General features: G+C 41.8%; 1 protein-coding gene across 1 annotated transcript in view; it reads right to left on the bottom strand.

Moving 5' to 3' along the window:
- The window catches only part of LOC110983067 (serine/threonine-protein phosphatase 2A 55 kDa regulatory subunit B delta isoform-like), a 32,243-nt gene that overhangs the window by 9,769 nt on the left and 4,082 nt on the right, over nucleotides 1–18,392 (bottom strand). The window contains exons 2-7 of the mRNA XM_022241980.2: nucleotides 14,401–14,466; nucleotides 7,928–8,025; nucleotides 6,320–6,485; nucleotides 5,882–6,041; nucleotides 5,303–5,433; nucleotides 20–184 (exon numbers count right to left, since the gene is read on the bottom strand). Coding sequence (XP_022097672.1) covers nucleotides 20–184; nucleotides 5,303–5,433; nucleotides 5,882–6,041; nucleotides 6,320–6,485; nucleotides 7,928–8,025; nucleotides 14,401–14,466 — 786 coding nt within the window. The remainder of the gene's footprint in view (nucleotides 1–19; nucleotides 185–5,302; nucleotides 5,434–5,881; nucleotides 6,042–6,319; nucleotides 6,486–7,927; nucleotides 8,026–14,400; nucleotides 14,467–18,392) is intronic.

The following is an 18,392-nucleotide window of genomic DNA, read 5'->3' as shown; positions in this document are numbered from 1 at the left end:
CAAACATATCTCTACTCACTTTTTGCACTTTGGTCGCATAACGCCGCCTGCCTCATGTCACATAACCTGATGCTGCCTTTACTACTGCTATAAACAAATACATTACACTCCCTAGGATGAAACTCAGCCGCTGTGATGACCTCCGTCAGCTCCTCCATATTGGCTGGCTTAATATCAACAATATCTGAGCAGCGAGAAGAGTTAAGGAAATGACATAAGTGCGGGGTGTGCTTCGTCATTGTGAGTGGAAGGCTACATGTATAATTGCATGATTATTTTAGGGGGGGGCGGGTATGTTTTGCACTCGTCTCCGAGGCCAAGGGCACGGCAGAATGAAGCACGAGAGAAAATCTTACCAACTGAGCAGTGGCGTACATGTAGATACTTTCCTCGTGCACCACTTATTGTTGATCACACATTAAAGGGTAGTCTTGGTCAAGACGTTGTGTTGTAGATACGTGACAGGGCGCTCACAAGGCGAATAGCGGGAATGCACGAACCACAACTGGCCACGCCAGCATCGCCCCCCCCATAAACTATGGGGAAACCCACTGCACATGCATTAATTACGAATGCAGGTGCTTACCATTTTCTGTTCATGCAGGCGCATAACACCTTGAATAGCCACAATGAAGTAGGACAATAGTCAGGTACAATCTTGCACGGCCCTGGTTGAAAGTTTGTGTTCGACTGCGAGTGTATGGTACATGTACATGTACTTGCCACCGCTGGCCGGCCGGTTGACGGTCCAACGCGAACAGACAGTCACATTATCATGTCGGCTAAGTTTTTGGACCCAGACTCTGCCTGACAGCATGGACCACGGTGGTGTATGATTTGTAATAAGGGGTTAATTGTACATCAAATAAATGTACACTCACGTAAAAACAGGAGTTAGGGGAATAGACAGATCACGCATGAGGCATTTTTCAAGTGTGATACATATTCAGTGAGACAATTCAGCACGCATCATGTATTATGCTAATTATGTGCCCACACATGATACAGATTTGACAAACTTCCCAAGTGTACCAACAACACTAAACGTCTTGACCAAGACTACATAAAGGGTTGTAAGGTGTGCACAAAGACAATGCACTGCACTGCAATGCAATGATAATGTCAGGTGCAGTGGAAAGATTCCCATTGGCCCTGCAATGCATCAATGGTGCAGTGAAACTTGAACAGCTTGTGCATCTTCGAGGCTTCAACAGTTGGCAGTAGTGCCACAATGGACAGGGGCCACAGTGGGCTGGTGGCCACCTCAGAGAGGTACATGAAGCCACAGTAGACTCGCAGCCACATCAGACGGGATGCCACACTGGATGGAAATCCACGTTAGACTGGTGGTCTAATCAAACCGGTGGCCACATTAGACATGTTGCCACACGGGAGTGATTGCTCCATAACACTGGTAGCCAAATGAAGCAGGAGGCCAAAATAGTGAGGCCACTGAGGGGGTTGACCACATGAGACAAGTCGCCGCCATCAGACGGTTGTCCACAATGAAAAGGTGGCCCCCCCCCCCGGCTGGCAGGTGACCACAACAGACAAGTGGCTGTAGTGGACAAGTGAAAAAATGGATAAGAAGGCTACAAACAATGGATAACCACAACTGACTAGAAAAATCTGCATGGTTACTAGGGCTACATACCATTGACCCCCCCCAAAAAAAAAATTGACGGTGCCGCAGAACCTACAAAGTACATACAGTCATTCATTTTCCACATTTTTTTTTTTAAATTGAAAAATATTCAGCTTCCACAGTTCAGGTGAAAACAGGAATTACAAATTATGTATTGCAGACATAATAAGCCTCAATTAATGTGTCACAAGCAATGAGGTCTGACCAACAACCAAAATGCTATTCTCAGCTGGACCACACAAGCTGAGATTTCTGGGCGCTGAAAATGGACACCAGTAAAACGCTAAATGAGAAAGGGACATCTTCAAATAACCCGAGGAAGATGAGACCTGAAAAGACCGAGGCAATGAGCCAACCTCAGTGATAATCAAAGCCATCCTACGCAACCTCCTAAATGCCAGGCTGTCAGGAAATGAACATCAACAGCACATGACAGTGGGGCGCTGCCTGCCTTTATCCTTAAAGGAACTGCCGTGTCATGGTGGGGGGGGGATGCCAGAAAGGCTGCAGACTAATATCAGGGGGAAGGAAAGGAAAATAGCATTTCATTCTCTGAAAAAAAAAAATCCCGAAACAACTGCTATTAAAATTGAGTCAATATGGTTAATTAAATTAAATTGAATATTAAAGTGTGCTAAATTGCCCCAAAAGCAGAAACACAATATTTTTACAAAAAAAATTTGAAGCAATATTAACTTTGGGACATTTATTGGTCATATACACTCACCTGCCTTTAAGTATACTCCCAACATCTTGAATATGCTTTAAGAATGCAATTGTATGACCAAACAGCTGTATTCTTCCCTTCTCAGTTCCACTGATTTTAACCTCCGAATACATGTATTGGTTTTTGAAAACAGGAATTCAAATATTTGTTAAAGGATCAACATATCTTAAGAAATGAAGAATTGGCACAGCCCTAACAGTCACACTTCTGATCTGATCTTTCAGATTTCCAGTGAGCTCTGAAAAGTTCAAAATTATCTCCACTTGTTTCTAATGGCAATATCCCCATGTGTTGTTTCATTCAGTTTTGATTTTCACCAATGTAATGTTAAAGACCCTGGGCCCAATCTAGCATCAACAATTTTAACTTCATAATAATTCCTAAAGTTGAACAGAATTTCTCACATTGAAACCTCATCTGGATACAAACCAAGGATCATGTTTGTCTCAAATGTCGGTTAGAACTGGTGCTTCAAAGACTCTAGACCTTATTCACGGGGAAGCCATTTTGATGGTGTTCCCTGCATCTATTATATTCACTGAAATCTGGAAAATGGGGGCAGTGCCAGACTACTTTGGGTTCCAAACCTCACTTTCAGTTTTTGTTTAAAATCTGGTTTAAAACGTTCAGATATAATTCAGCACAAAGTTTACATTATTCAAAATGTAAAATTGGCGTTAATTTGTAATCAACTTTTGCTGTAATTGTTACTCCCAGGTTCCAAAAAATGAAAAGTTAACCTAACTTTCAATTCAAGATGGCCAACAGGTGAACACTGTCTGTTAAAAGCAATTGATAAATTTAAGAAAATCCTCTTCCCCTATGAAACTCGGTAAATATTTTAAACTTACAAGATTTAAACAAGGTAAATTCCTCTTTGGATTTTTGTGTTAATCTGCAATCTCAGGTTCCAAAAACTGAAAAGAGAACCTAATTTTCAATTCAAGATGGCAAACTGATGAACAGTCTATTCGAAGCAATTGATAAATTTGAGCAAATCCTCTTCCCCTTTGAAACACAGTAAATTTTTTAAACTTACAAGACTTAAACAAGCTAAATTCCTCTTTGGATTTTTGTGTTCATCTGCAATTAGACATGCACAAACAAAAACGGGAAAAAAGACAAATCTGGCTAGCATGACATTAAATTATGCCTGGGGCCTCCATTAAACAGACAAATGTGCATCTTCAGAGGAAAGATTTCAAAATCGGCATAAAAAAGACACAAACAAACCCACCAGGCAAACTGAGGTTGGCTTAACAAGCAGCAAATTCAATTCTGTCCAATGTCTTCGCTTCGCTGCCTTTGTGTGGCATTTCAATAGAAGTAATCCTCTGGGAGAAAGATGCATAGGCCGAGGGATGTACGCTGCCTTGTGTCTTTTTTCTTTTCTTCATTTTTTACCCTTCTTTTTGGCTCTAAAGCTGTCACAGCACGCAGTGTTAAAGGCGATGAACTGGACATGGGTGTGAGACGCTATACTTCACAGATGCATTAGAGAAACCGAATCTAATATAAATGCGGCTAAATGGGTTTCCTAAATAGTGCAATAGAAATCACACTTTTACAGAATTGAACTGAGCACACCTTGTGTGATCCAAAAAATGAAAAAGTGAAAGTGAAAACTGATCTTTGAGTATCTAAAATAAAGGCCAAAGAGCATTGCTTGACATGGAGTCAAATGTGTTTTCCCCCAAATTGAGAGACGTTGATGAAACCCCAACGGGCATGACTGTTCGTGATGTAAGTCATGCGACTACTGTGTAAGAAAGAGATAAATTTTTGAACAGGAAAGAAGGAAATACGCAGATCAAATGAAAAGTGCAAGACCTAAAAAAAAAAAAAGAAAAAAAAAAAAGAAGAGAAACAAAAAAGAATTTGTCAATGACACTGGCTGTCAATAGACGGGCAGACAGACTCTGAAAATAGCCAGTGTTTTGTTGGGCACAAATGGATGTATCCCTTGCTGTCAGCTTCCAAGAGTGCGCAGAACAAATATCAATGAAATGTCATTTCTCCTGTATTGACTTGGGCATTCAGAATAGAAAAGACAGACCAGGAATTTTTGAGTGAGTGCTGTTATGGTGGGGGAGGGGTGGTGTTTAGGGCAAGGCAAAAGAACACCTGTTCAAAAATTCACTTACTGAGAGGATCTTATCCGATTCTATTCAAGATGTTGCCCTTTTTGGCACACAGAATGCACGATGACTCACATATTTAATGCCGATATTGAGCAGGAAAGTGCACATTCATTTTCTGTTCCGGGCTGAGGGAAACCTAACACTTATGCCGGTGCTCATTTTAAGGAAGAAAAATTCGTTCAGGTGAAATTTATCCAGCGGAGCCATGTAAGTATTTAGTCGAACTCTGAAATGTTAAAAGCATCAATCCTATGGAAAGAAAAAACCCAAACTGTTAAATAAAGAGAGGGGATAGGACACTTCCAAGTTTGTCTTGTAAAGAGTGAATTTGGCTTTTGTCTGATCACGAGGGAATCAGTATTCTGTAGCAAAAATGACTAACTAAAAAAAAAAAAAAGATCTAAACCAACCGTATAAGGAAACCGATGAAGTGCTTACACGGCATTTATAAACATGAATATTAAAAGAAATTCACTGGAATGGGAATTGCACCTGTGACCTTTGGAACACCGTACCAGCACGGTACCAACTGAGCTATCCAGCTCTGCATTGACGGGTCCCTTCATTTGTCAATATCATTGTCCAGAGGAGGAAGGGAAAGGATATGTTCCTAGGAAGTCATTACACCTGTAATACCATAGAACCAGGGATCACACTCCGAAGTCATGACGCAAACAACACTAATGATATTGCAAATCTGGGAAGTGGCACTGGGGACCACTCACAGAGGATACAGGTTTTGAGAGAGAAAAAAAACCAAAACACAGAAAAATATATACATAAGGATACTAAAACTCTGGTCTGTGATTCCTAGATGCCATAGGTTGATTCTGAGGTCGTCGGCGGAGATATAGGTCTCCCCATCGCTGTTGATTGATATCGAGTTTATGTGGTACGTGTGCGCATTAGAAAATACTCTCCTGTAGAGAAGAGAAATGAACCAAAATGAAGGGTAAAACACTGGGTAGTTTCCAAACTAAAGGGTTAAAAAACAAAGGAAAGATGGGACCAAATTGTACAAATTGGGAATCTTAACTTTAAAGGGATTTCTTTTCTTGCAAGGTTAACAGGCCTGTTTCACGGTACAGTGCATGATCACAGAGAGGCCAATTTGGCAGTGCATTGTGGGAACACATTGACATAATTAAATGATAAATAGTACCTTCTGCGCTCACTGGATTGAGGTCGGAGCTTTGGGTAAGGGAACACAAATGAGTTTTACGGGAAAGATTTTGGGACTGCTAGGGTTGCAGCAGGCACGGACTTCCTCAAGAAACCGGTTCTGTGACAAAATTCGTCTTTTTCAGAGAACAGGTGGGCACGATAACCGGAATTAGCTGCTAAGGAATGCAAACACAAACGGCTTACCTAGGGCTTGCTTCTACCATTAATTCTATGGGTTGTACTGAGGGCAGGCGTACTGACGTGATTTGGCAGGGGTCGCGTACTGTACCGTCCTCCTCCATCAAATTGGAACCTACCCACTTCTTGTCCCGTTCCGAGACTTTCCAAAGTTTTATTGTTTTGTCTGACCAGGGAAGGGAGGAGAGAGAGGGACAAGATATGGTTGCAGTTTTTATAGCTGTAAAGAACGTCTCTCATACGCCATCTGAATTGAAATGTATGGCACAAAATGTCAATACTGAAGAAGCAAAGTACGATAAAATTTGATCTAACGAACTGGAACACACAGGGGCAAAAAATTTCAGAAAGTAAGGAATGTGTCAATTTCCGGTTCAGACCTAGAACACTTTTAATCTCAGAAACAGGGCACCGCGGGCTCAGAGAAGAAAGTGGACGACTCACCATTTGTTGAAAGTAGAAAATGCGCGTAGTTTTGGCGGTTCAGCCATTTGATTTTGTTGATCTTCTCTTCTATTTCTAAGCTTTTCAAATAGTCAAACTCGGGCTCATGGCTCTGGAACGTGCTGTACACGTTGTACTCTCCTCTCGGTGGCGTGCAGTTTTTACTCTGCCGGTATGAAACGAGAGAATGACAAGAGGCTGTCTGGAGACCACCAAAATCTTGGAGACCGCAACTGCACTGGTTTAGAATGGCCACATGTCCACTTTGCGTAAAACATCATTCACATACACACATGTATGTCGCTTAAATGCTGCTTTGTGCGCTGTTTGTGTCACAAGCATGCAACATAAGGTGCGTGTACAACATGTTGGATGCGTCAGTGCGCACCTACATGTAACTACACAGCAACCTCTCAACCTTGTGTCCAGCTGGAGGGTTCACAGTAATGGCAGGTGCATGTACACCTACCTGCATGCACATCAGTGCTTTAATTCGTGTCCGGCATAGTTAGACTTTAAAAACTGGTATAATGACACAAAATGTCTACTGTGATATGCGGCCTATTTTTACCCTCTCAAGGCATCACGACAACTTTGGCTTGGTTTGGTTTTCGGATCTAGGCATAGAAAAAATTTCCTCCCAGCTTCTTCAGTGGTGTGGATGTGTACAATGTGGTTACGCTGTGCATGTACACCAAGAACCATTCCACAAATGACAGCCGTATTGCATTACACTTTCCCATTTATCACAGCGCCGGGTGCACGCACACGCACCTCTTGCATGCACAACATGTCCAGGCACTGGAAACGAGCACACTGACAACGGACTCCCGGTTAAATTAAGCGTGGGATTGACTGGCCGTGCCCGGGTGCCATTTCCAATAGATGTGGTTTGTCTGTCCCTGTGATTTGAAATCATGATTGCAGGGATTGACTGAGGCTGCATCCGAATGTGTTGTCTAGAGCCTACATGTACATGTAGGTCTACGTCTTCACTCCATTGAAAATGTGCGGAGACATGAAGACAATAGACCTAGCTGTAGCTCTGGAATCCTGTTTTGGCCACGGTTTGAACCTCCCCCATTGCATTCCTCCAGGAAGTCCAAAACCTTGCAACCTTGTGCGCTGAAACGGCAGGATGTGCAATGTCTGGGCCATATTGTCTACACAGGAATGCATGAACATGTATTTTCCCATACCGTACACAGCCATGCTCTATTACACAGGTACAAACAAACCAGCCAAATAAACAAAAGAGAGAGTCCAACACAAATGTACAATTAACAATAAACTGAATATACACATAAACCACATTTTATCACCATAATTTACATGAAAAAGCAAAACATCCTGCTAATTGGAATCGTCTACTGTCGACCAAGTGTTAATAATTATGTTAGCCAGAGTTGCATATGTGTGAACATCTGCATCGTCGCACATTATGTCCACCGTTCTTAAATATCAGAGGTGGAAAAGGATGCCTCTCGGTCTGTAACAAAGCCCAGACGGTACGCGCACGGAGCACAGAGAGCTGCCAAGACGGCAGCATGTGTGGGCTCAGGGTTCGCCAGCGCATGTGTCCCCAGAGGTAACCCAATCTCCGCCTACCTGTTCTTCCCGTTGGAATATCACCACGCGACCGCCTTTGTCACCGGTGGCCAGCAGCTCGCCGTCGTGGTTGAACTCTACCGTAGAAATGATATCGGCTGGAGGACGAGGGAGGGGGGAGGGAAGGAATCAGGGAAATAAACATCATGTGACAGATGCAACAGTGATTTGTGTCAGATGTTGCCGAAAGTGCACAAAGGCGAGAGTCGCATTGAAAAATTAGAATCATATATTTTACTTTCAGAGTTGCCAACGACAACTGTCTATCAATACTGGGGCAAGAGGTACATGTACACATCACTTACATACATGTATGTGTAGCTCAAGTATACGTATGTCATTACATATGTTCAAATCTGCATTTTTAGGGGGCAAATCTTGTTGATTGTTGTTGTCTTGCTGACAGATGATGATCTTACAAAATGAGAAACACAATTGACCTGCTTCCTTAACCCTAACACTCCTCAGTCCTCCAACAGGTGAAGGATTGAGGAGTGTTAGGGTTAAACGTGACTACTGTACACGTAAATAGTAAACACGCAGCCAATTAATAACAAGGGGCAAGTTCACAGACCTGCGCATTAGTCCCTATGGGTAGACCATCAAAGGAGACGTTGTAAAATGCACCTGAAGTCAAGAAACTTTCATATACATGTATGTACACGGAACAATAAAAGTTTCCCGTTTGTCAGAGTTCTGCCTTTACACTTACCAAGTTCTATCTAAAGACTCATTGTTAGAACACGTAAACAGTGGAACCGACCTCTATGCAACTTGCCTCCATGCATGCACGCACTCTCTGCATACTTTTAAAGCATCACGAGACCCTTTTTCCCATTCAGCAATGAATCAATTTTTCTAAAGCAATTCCAGTGGCACAATCATGCCGTCCCATGCGATGAAGTGAGGCAACCCAAATCAGATCACCATTTCTGAAATGAGTCACACAGCATGATACCACTAGCGCACACCTTACGACGGTCTAATGCGAATGGTCAAACTAAATGAACACGGGACACATCTGCGACGTTATAACGGGACAGTACTGATGGCTGCTTGACAGGCTGTTGCAAGAGTTGCAGTCTTGCACTGCGCACACCCACGGCATAATCACGAGTCTGAACTAGGAGATTCTGATGCACGGCACATGGATGGTGATTTCAACATGTGTCCGTGGCTGCTTTCTTGAAGGCCAGTAGAGATTATGGCATCAGTGCCTGATGTGCATGTACCTCTGATGACAGCTAGTCACAGTGATTGCATGCTGCATACATGTGTACTTCTGCCAATCCTTCATATCTTTTATTTATAATATGACAAGACACTTTCACGATAAATTTACACTTTGCATTAGATACAGTAAATGCAAATACACGTTCAAGCATAGGCAAGCTTATTCCTAACAGATCTACTGGTAATGGATTTTGTCAAATCTTGCTGACGCCTTCAAAATGGAGCAGGTGATTTGCATGTACATGTAACGCTGATACTGGGACTTGACATACATGTAATCCATTGGACTGCTAAAACTAGTCCAGTCATCCAAGTGCCAATGTCTTTCTTAATCAATACTGAAAGTGAAAACAATGAGGCTGTTATATCAATGAGCAACAAGAGGGGGATGTCAGTGTTTAAAAGCAGCCTGCCTAATTGAAGTCCACAAAATGACTGCAATGTGGGGTGTTTCAATAAAGGGGGACACAGGACGAAAGGAAAAAAACACTTCCAACTACTCGTACTTCCTGATTTGATTACCTAAACGACACGATATGTGACTGCAGATCTAGGCATAGAAAAAATTTCCTCCCGGCTTCTTCAGTGGTGTGGATGTGTACAATGTGGTTACGCTGTGCATGTACACGGTACATGTCTGTTTGTGAAGGCTGACATGGCTTCCTACACATCCTGCTTCAGTTGTTTTATGAATAAGCAGTGGGAGTGTTCAATTCAATAGTTTGTCGGCATGAGTGCTTGCTAGTTAATGCTAATAGAGTTGTCAGAGACACCCTTGCTGTAGTGTGGTACTTTAAACACGCTGTGCTAGTTCGTGTACGGGTGTATGAGAAAAATAAACAGGAGAGTGGAAACGCTCAACCCTGACCAAAAAGTGTTGCAGTCGAGCCCACAATGTTGCCAACACAAATTAATCACGAGTCAATACACACATACATGTACATGTACCATACTACTCTAGTCACACAAGTCATGGGTTCTGTGTATTAATTTAAACCACTCGATACATACATGTACGTGTAAATACATTGTACTAAATAGAGGCACCCTAACGGACAATTCATGCCTCACTCCTCATGTATAAAAATCATAAGTACATGTACAGTGTGCATGTACAGTGAAGTTATAGGGTACATGTAGGTCTTGCATGCAACAGTCGTTGATCAATATGTTAATGTTAACCATCGACCCACCATTTTATTTGGTAGTGGTGCAACAAAATTCAGAAAGTAAATCTGAGCCTTAAAATGCATGTTAGTGACTGAAAACTTAGCTCTTCATTGAACACATCTGAGGGCCCATTCAGCTATGGTACACCAAGCTTACTAGGCTTCGTTTCATTCAAGAAATATGCAATTAGTCTTCCGTTCTGGTACCGTAGTTTCATCGTTTTGCCATGCAGAACTAGCCTTGTCTTGAGGCATCTGCAGGGCTCAAAATTGGGCTAATCATCACTGGAGCAAGTACATGTACTAGCTCCCTAGACAGCTGAATTTGTCAGTTTACGGGAGCAAGTAGTTCCCATACAATATTAAAGACATATGTTCAAGAAAAATAGGCAAAGACCCTGGTCCTTGCTGTTGCTTTTGTGCTTAGCGACGCAACGCCAACAGTCAGGCACTGGGCCTTTACAACGTGCACATGCACACAGACGTACATGTAAAAGGGAACTTACTGCAGCAATCGAGCATTTTCAAAATGAGTGGATTAGGATGAGACTTTGGTTTCGCTGGTTCCAGCTATTTTGGAGCGTTCAAAACCCCATGTTCAAGCTATGACTAGAACCAGCGAAACTGAAGTCTGAGCCAAACCCACTCGTTTGCCTTGAATTTACGCACGAGTCTAGGAGGTTGTGGTCACGGCCTGTTTCCATACAATCGTGTGTAAATTCCAGTCATACTGATTCCAGACACAGCCACTGTGCAGACCATTCAGCGGTGTGCGCTCGGTGACATCATAAAAAAAATGTACTGTATTATGGTTCCGTGACAAGGCTGATCCGAAGTAGTAAAAAGGTTCAGGTATTTTTCACGACAAAAGTAGAAACAAACAGTAAAAATGTTCAGGTACATGTATTTTTCATTACAATAATGAAATCAAACGGGCGAAGGTCTTGCGCCTGTCTTTACGATTTACGGGCGGATTTCTGAGACAAACGGGCACATTTTAGCTACCTGCGCCTGTTAATTTCGAGCCCTGGTCTGCGCCGATTCACTGACTAAATTCCCAATGTGTGCAAAGGGCATGTGTGTGAGTATGAACTTGTTTGCGTCTTGATTTCAATGCCAGTATGGTGTGCATGTGAATGGCCAATGTGTGTATTGTACCGCACTGCTGTGCTCTGCCGGCCGACGCAACAAACTTGAAGCTCCCGGACGCCAGAGCGCTTACAAGTATCGGTACCGGCTTGGCGCCGACAACCCAATCATGTGGTGGAGTGTTGCAATTTAGCAGTTTCTAGTATAATTTGTTCATTAAAAGCAAGCATTTTAAAAGAGTTTGGTAGGCATTTATTTATGGTTCTTTGCAGAAAGTTTTCTTTACGTAGTTGGAAATTTTGCAAGTTCCCTTTCAAGCAGTAATTTCCGTTTCAAAATGTTGATTCCGCGAATTCCGTCCGTTTTCCGCAATCACGGAAAATCATTGGCTCTACACATGTACCGTACACATACAAACTGTGATGACATATATCAACACAAACGTGGAATTGCAACTCAATCTGGCATGTGGTTTTGTTATTGCAGTCGTTTTGAAGGTGAAGGCCACACAGACGCCAGCTCCCCCCCCATTGAGCACGGTAGTGGAGAGTATACAGTGTATTTGATTTTCACAAATTGAGTGTCAAAATTAAAGAGTTATTGAGAAAACTCCTACTTGACTTGTAAAAGAAAAAGGGCTACGGTGATATCATCAAAAAATGTTGGGGGGGGGTGCAGATTCCACTGCCCCCCCTGGCTCTTTTAGGGTTAAATGTTGGGAATACACATTAATTAAGCTGTCTTTAACTTTATGTGCGACACCTTGAAATACATGCTTTCAGAAAGCAATTTTGGAAATAAATAATTGAATTTTCCTTTGTTTATTTCACTTATTTTGACCTCTAATTAGATTTAATTTCAAAGATAAATAATTTGACCATTTGATAATCGATGGAATATCTAAATACTTGAATTATCGGCACAGCCCTATCTAATTCTGGTCAGTGGATTAGTCTACAGCAATGGGTTCTGCAATCAACACAGTTGATATGATTCTGCATCAGAAGATTTCAATTTTAATATTCGGTTCTAGTAGGTTCTAGTAGTATAATTTAGGCTTACTTCTGAGAAACTGTACTGAGAAGTTTGGGGTCATAGGTAAAATGATTTCTTCCTTTCATTTGTCCCTCCTACACTCTCTTTATTGAAATTGAAGGCATCCAATGCATCGGCAGTTGAATATACGGTACATGTATGCCACTAGCAATAACAGAGGACAGTCTCTACACACATGAAAGTTAACACCCAATTCTTGTCCGAGTAGTTCTTTTTAAAAAAGCATTTATGACGATTACACAGTGTTTTAGCCAGAGGGATGTATGGGCATTTTGAGGCCCTTTCACACTACAGCAACTCAGACCGGAGTTGGGCAAACCCATGATGGCCCAGGGTTGAAAATTTGGTTTTTCAACCTCCGTTCAACCTAGCATTGCTTCACTTTTGCTTCGTGCAAAGCAAGCTCACTGGGGCAACTTTAACCCGGAAAAGAGCACAAATGATTTTCAACCCAGGTTGAAAAATCTCAACCCTAATACAGAATAGTAGTCAATAGATAGTCAATCTTGGGGCTGACGGTGGGTTAACGCGGAGTTGAAAATTTTCAAGTGTGAATTGTCACCCCTTTTCAACCCAGCGATTTGTCTAGTGCGAGGAGGCCTTTGGACACCGTACAGGCCATTCTGGGCATTTTTTGTTCTCACTGATGCATATGGCATGTTCTTCATAAAAAGGACCACAATGCAACTCCGCATGTCATTTTTTAAAACGTCTAAAAGAGTGACTTCAATCATGTAAAACACAAATTAGTAACTTCAGATTTACAAAAATGATTATTTGGGGATAATTTGGCATACTGGGTACATTTGGTTGTCTACCACTGCAAATCAAATGGAGTTGAATTCATTTAAAGTTTTACGTCAAAGTGTTTGCACCAGAGGACTTGATTTCAAAACTTCTCTCAACAACTTGAACAAGGAGAATGAATTCAGTATATTTTTCCACTGATGTATTTTAAAGCACCTGAGAAAGAACTTGAAAACAATACATTTATGAGCCGTGGAAAAAAGAGCACAAAATTGACAGAAAATGATGAGAAAAGTTTGGCTGTCTTCATTCTCTTACCATTTACAATCACTCTAACTATACCAGCACATCGGCCAGGTCTTATACCTTTCAACCACCGAAAATAATGGCTGCATCAAAAGTGTACAATGCATACAATATGTTCGTTGCGAACGTCATATTTGATGGAATTTTGATGACGTTCGAGAATTTTGACAGAAAATGCATGACGTTCAACAATGCCGAAAACGCTTTCACATGTAGTGCATGACAATTTCATGCACGATGTTCATTTTGCTACTTATTTTGGAGATATCCCCGCTGAAAATTAAATCAAAATTAACAACTCTGAGCATTAGATTTTCATCAGGAACCGTATTTTATGTCTCGGAAGTCAGTTTTTTAGGAATGTCTTTCAGTTTGACAGATTTTCTTGAGAGAAACCTTGGTGCGAAGAGAAAAATCCTGGCGCATTGCCTTTCCGAGAAGGGGCCCATGAATATTGAATAATAAAGCCAGTGCACCATTTGGGTTGATGCCAATCGATCTTTCCAGCGGCCACCAACAAGAACAGTTCCAACATGGCCTTGGTGCCCTTTCTTTGGCCTTGGTATCCTTTGATTTTTGGGCGCCTTCAAGGCCAAGTGGCCTTGACCCTCTGAAGCTGAAGGTTGAAGCCTAGACCTTGTGTTCTTTATGCTCAGAAAGCAAAAATTTTGTAGCTCTACAAGAGGCCAGGGTTAACAGAGACATTCAGGTTTGTCCATGTACACCTTCTGCTTAAAATTGGCCAAGCTCAATTTCCCACTTGCAGTGTCCAGTACTCACTGGCGGAGCACAAAAAACCATTTACACATCTGCACCAACCCATGCATCACACATGACAACAGACCTACATGTGATGAGGGATATGACACTTACCGTCAGTAACGTCTTCCTCCACGGTCCCTTTAACCTGTGAGAAGCACCACTGCACCTCGCCGCTTCCTGTAAAGGTGCAAGAAATACGAATTGAAATGTGTCACACAGACGCAGATCTCACCAACTGGCAACCGCTACGCTTTGAATGAGAATAAGTACTGTCCTAGGACGGCATTTTACTGTGAAGCCTGCAGAGGTGCACTGCAGTTAGCCAGCTGACAGATAACTGCATTTATAAGGAAATGCCTTGCGAAGAAGTTGTATCAACCTCAGTCTTTTAGATGTTGCGTTCATCAGGTTAGCCCTTTCTCCCCATTCATTTTGTTTATGAGTAGTGTCTTCGTCCTCCTGAATCGCCCACTATGCAGGAAATCAATGGCACACTTTTGGGGATGTAACTTTACCAGAAGTATCAAAGTATAAAGAAAAATAGCGGTGCCTAAAGCTCTACCTTCCTTAACCCCGCAATATACATGTACTCTGAAAGCTCCTCATGGATCTTGAGGGATTTTGGAGGTTAGGATAAATCTGAGGAATGACCCAGGTTGGTATTCTGAAAGCTGCTCATCAAAATGAAGTACTTTGTAGGCTATTTGGGGATAGTCACTTGCGCAAGGGTTCTGTCCAATGGTTGCAATGGTATTCCAACTCACATGCACTGAGCATGCTCGAGCCAGTGTAACATCAGGTGTTCTTATCCCAGATGACCTTACATGTACTTCATTGAAACAACTTTGAGCCAGTTTAGCACATTATCCGCACAGCCATGTGGCAGTTCACACGCATGCAACGTTCCTGAAAGATCTTGTCTTTCTGAAATATCGAGCTGGCTCACTGATGAAAATTAATCCAACATTTCTTGTATCACTGCCGTGACAATGATGCAGAAGTTGAATGCTGGAAAAGCAGAAAAAATCTTGATAGGTAATAATGTAACCTACATAGCAATGCCACTGTCTAAATATTTTTCACTGCTGCTTTATGTGCATACACAGCAGTATTAGTGTGCTTCTAAGAGTGACTGAAAAGCCTGCAGGTACACAAATACCAATTCTGACCTTACATGTACATGTACATGTGCAGATTTCCTTCACGTACAAAATGAACAGGATTAACCGTAACACTCCTCAATCCTTCATCTGTTGGAGGACTGAGGAGTGTTAGGGTTAAGGAAAAAATCTTCTGAAAAATAACAGAGACCTTGACAGGCAGTATCTATGTATACATGTAGTAGGCTTACTGATATGCCGGCAGGTTAAGATCCAATTGCCTATGTGCCCCATTTCACAAAAGGTTCGGTCAATAACGAGCTGACAGCAGGCCCCAGATGATAACATTTGCTGGTACTTGTCTCACATGCTCATCCAGATCCTCACTACAGAAGGTCAAAGATAAACCCTCCAAGATCGAGGGAAGAGCCCTTGACTTCGACTTCCAAGAGGAGGGGGATCTAGCTGGATATCAATGAGTGCAACTTTTAACCAAATTTGTTTTCATTCAAATACAAATCCAATTAAAATCACTTATTCAAATTCCTTAGTTCCTCAATATGTCTTGCTGCCTGAGGTCATCAAAATCTGATCAAAATTTGAGGTATTTTACCTTAAATTTTCAACAGTTTTCAGCAAACATGTACAAGATGTACATGTATAGCAAATGTTGTTATTCATCCAATTTGTTGAAGTGCAATTTCTATAGGAGAGAAAAAGTGTGAAACAAAACTGTTTCCTGGCTGAACCAGGAAATCAGACATTGAGCCCAGAAATTCAGGTCTCTGAAAGTTTTGAAACTATCATTGATTACCTGTGGTTATTTGCATGACCTACATGTACCTTAAGATCAAATACAGGTATTGATAATCAGTCAAAGAACTTGGGACAGCACGTGTATATGAATGCTTTTGTCATAAATTAAGGCTAAAAAACAATGTTAGTTGTGCCTCCCGTTTCCTTAAATACCCAATGTGACAATGCACATTGAATCATAAAGTTTTGGGGGAATACTTTGGGAAAATGTGAATTTGGATATGAAAAAGAAAAGTATCGATTGGCTTGGGCGGTATTTCAGTATGACCGAATACCGCGGTTTTGTTTTTAATACCGAACAATATCGACTAACAATCCACGAATACTGGAATACCGACTAATTCGGTATTGAATTTCAATACCGCGCTATTCTGGCTAATTTGTTCAGAATGTTCCCACAACCCTCATAAGATGAAAGCAGACAATTATATCCACAACAGTGACTACATACTTTGTGGTTTCAGTCATCCAGCATCACGTTTGTATTGTCTCTTTTGGTGAAGAGATAAGATGTAACGTGATACTTCAGCATGCAGCCATCAACCTGCCTGTCAAAAGGTTTTGTTTCCCTATCGCCGCCGTCAAGTTTGCGATTTTGGAATAGCTTGTAGGCAGTGCTTCTTGTATTACTCGTTGGCACATGTATACACGTACATGCATCGCAGCCCTACAGGTTGGGAATTAAAAATCAGCTGGTCTTCCGTGTCCGCACTGGACTTTATTTTCCGAAGATTTTTATTAGCAGATCAGAAAATGCGAATGCTGCTTGTGCTAGCCTTATTGCTCTCTTTGGGTCTTTTTTGTCCTTTATATACAACATGTACAAGTATTGTGTGAAAATCTATCTAACTGAAGCCAGGAATGTGTGTTATAAACTATAAAATGATGCCATAAATCTGTATCTGTTTGACATCCACGGCAATCAACGATCTGTTTTTATTGTTCTCACAATTGTTCCAACCACACGAAAAGAGAAGCAAAAACCTGATTCCTCACTTGTCACTGCTTGTGTTTCAGTTTTTCCGGATTATAAAATTAGGACAACGTGGTTGATCAAAAAGATCTCTCGGTTATGATTAATCAAAATACCTTGTGATGTGTTTAGAATAATAAACTTCACTGTCATACGACAACATGTTTAATGTGCATGTGAAATTTAAAAACGCAAATACATGTGAAAGCATCGATCCAGGGATTTTTAAAAGGCTTTCAATCACCATGGATGACGATGAAGCCAACAGTAACTAACCTGAATGCACATGTAGGCCTGGATGTACCTGCAAGAATGTGAAGGCTCATCAACTAAAGCCCCAATCCATGTAAGTAGTCTTTCCACCACAAATTGTCTCACAGAGACATTTTTTGTTTAATATTTCGCCTCTCTTTTGATTTTTGACACAAGCTGCATGACACGATTGATTGGTAGTCCCAGATCACTCGCCCACTGTGGCGCGGTCGCCCGCGCGCAAGATGGTCGCTGAAGAAGCACAATGTCGTTAACGAAATACTGCGACTGGATAGCTGTGTCTTGCCAAAGGTACGTCATGAAAGCGCACAGTCTCATTGGCGGGCACACTAGATCTCTTTGCAGCAATATGAATAATTCAGTGTTGGCGATTAGTTGGACTCTTGAGATACGAGAATAGTCATGCGAACTTATTTGGGGCGTATTTTATCGGAAATGGGATGGGAATTTTTGTTGAATGTAAAATATCATAGATTTTTTAATCGTGCACTATGCGCGTCATGACGACAGGAATCTGGCAACCGATGTCTGTATATCGCGTTGTAAGCAAGCGTGCGATAAGCCTTGTGTTGCACGACTGCAAATTTTGTGGAAGCACGCTCGCTTGAGTACAAGCAGCACTACTTCAAATTAAATTCATGAACACAGAAAACACAAACATAGACATGAGATCCTTTTTTGTGAATGAACCTGCAGAAAAATTTGTGACGGCAGTGTTTTTCGACTTGCAACTATAGAGCTGCATAGTGGAACGTACGACCCTTTTTTGGCAGAACCTGTACATTGACTGCTTGCCACATTTCCATCATGCCTTCACTGGCAACGGTTCGGCCCGGCGGGAACCAGTGTGGTGCACCACACACATGTTTTCACCACCACGATTCGCAAACGCTTTATGAATGGGTCGTCAAGAATGGTTTTTCAGGCAACGGAGTCACGAA

The sequence above is a fragment of the Acanthaster planci genome, linkage group LG13 (genome assembly GCF_054643075.1).
Source record: "Acanthaster planci isolate LZ-2023a linkage group LG13, COTS_SCS, whole genome shotgun sequence".
Lineage (NCBI taxonomy): Eukaryota > Metazoa > Echinodermata > Asteroidea > Valvatida > Acanthasteridae > Acanthaster > Acanthaster planci.
This window is presented reverse-complemented; position numbering and strand designations above follow the sequence as displayed.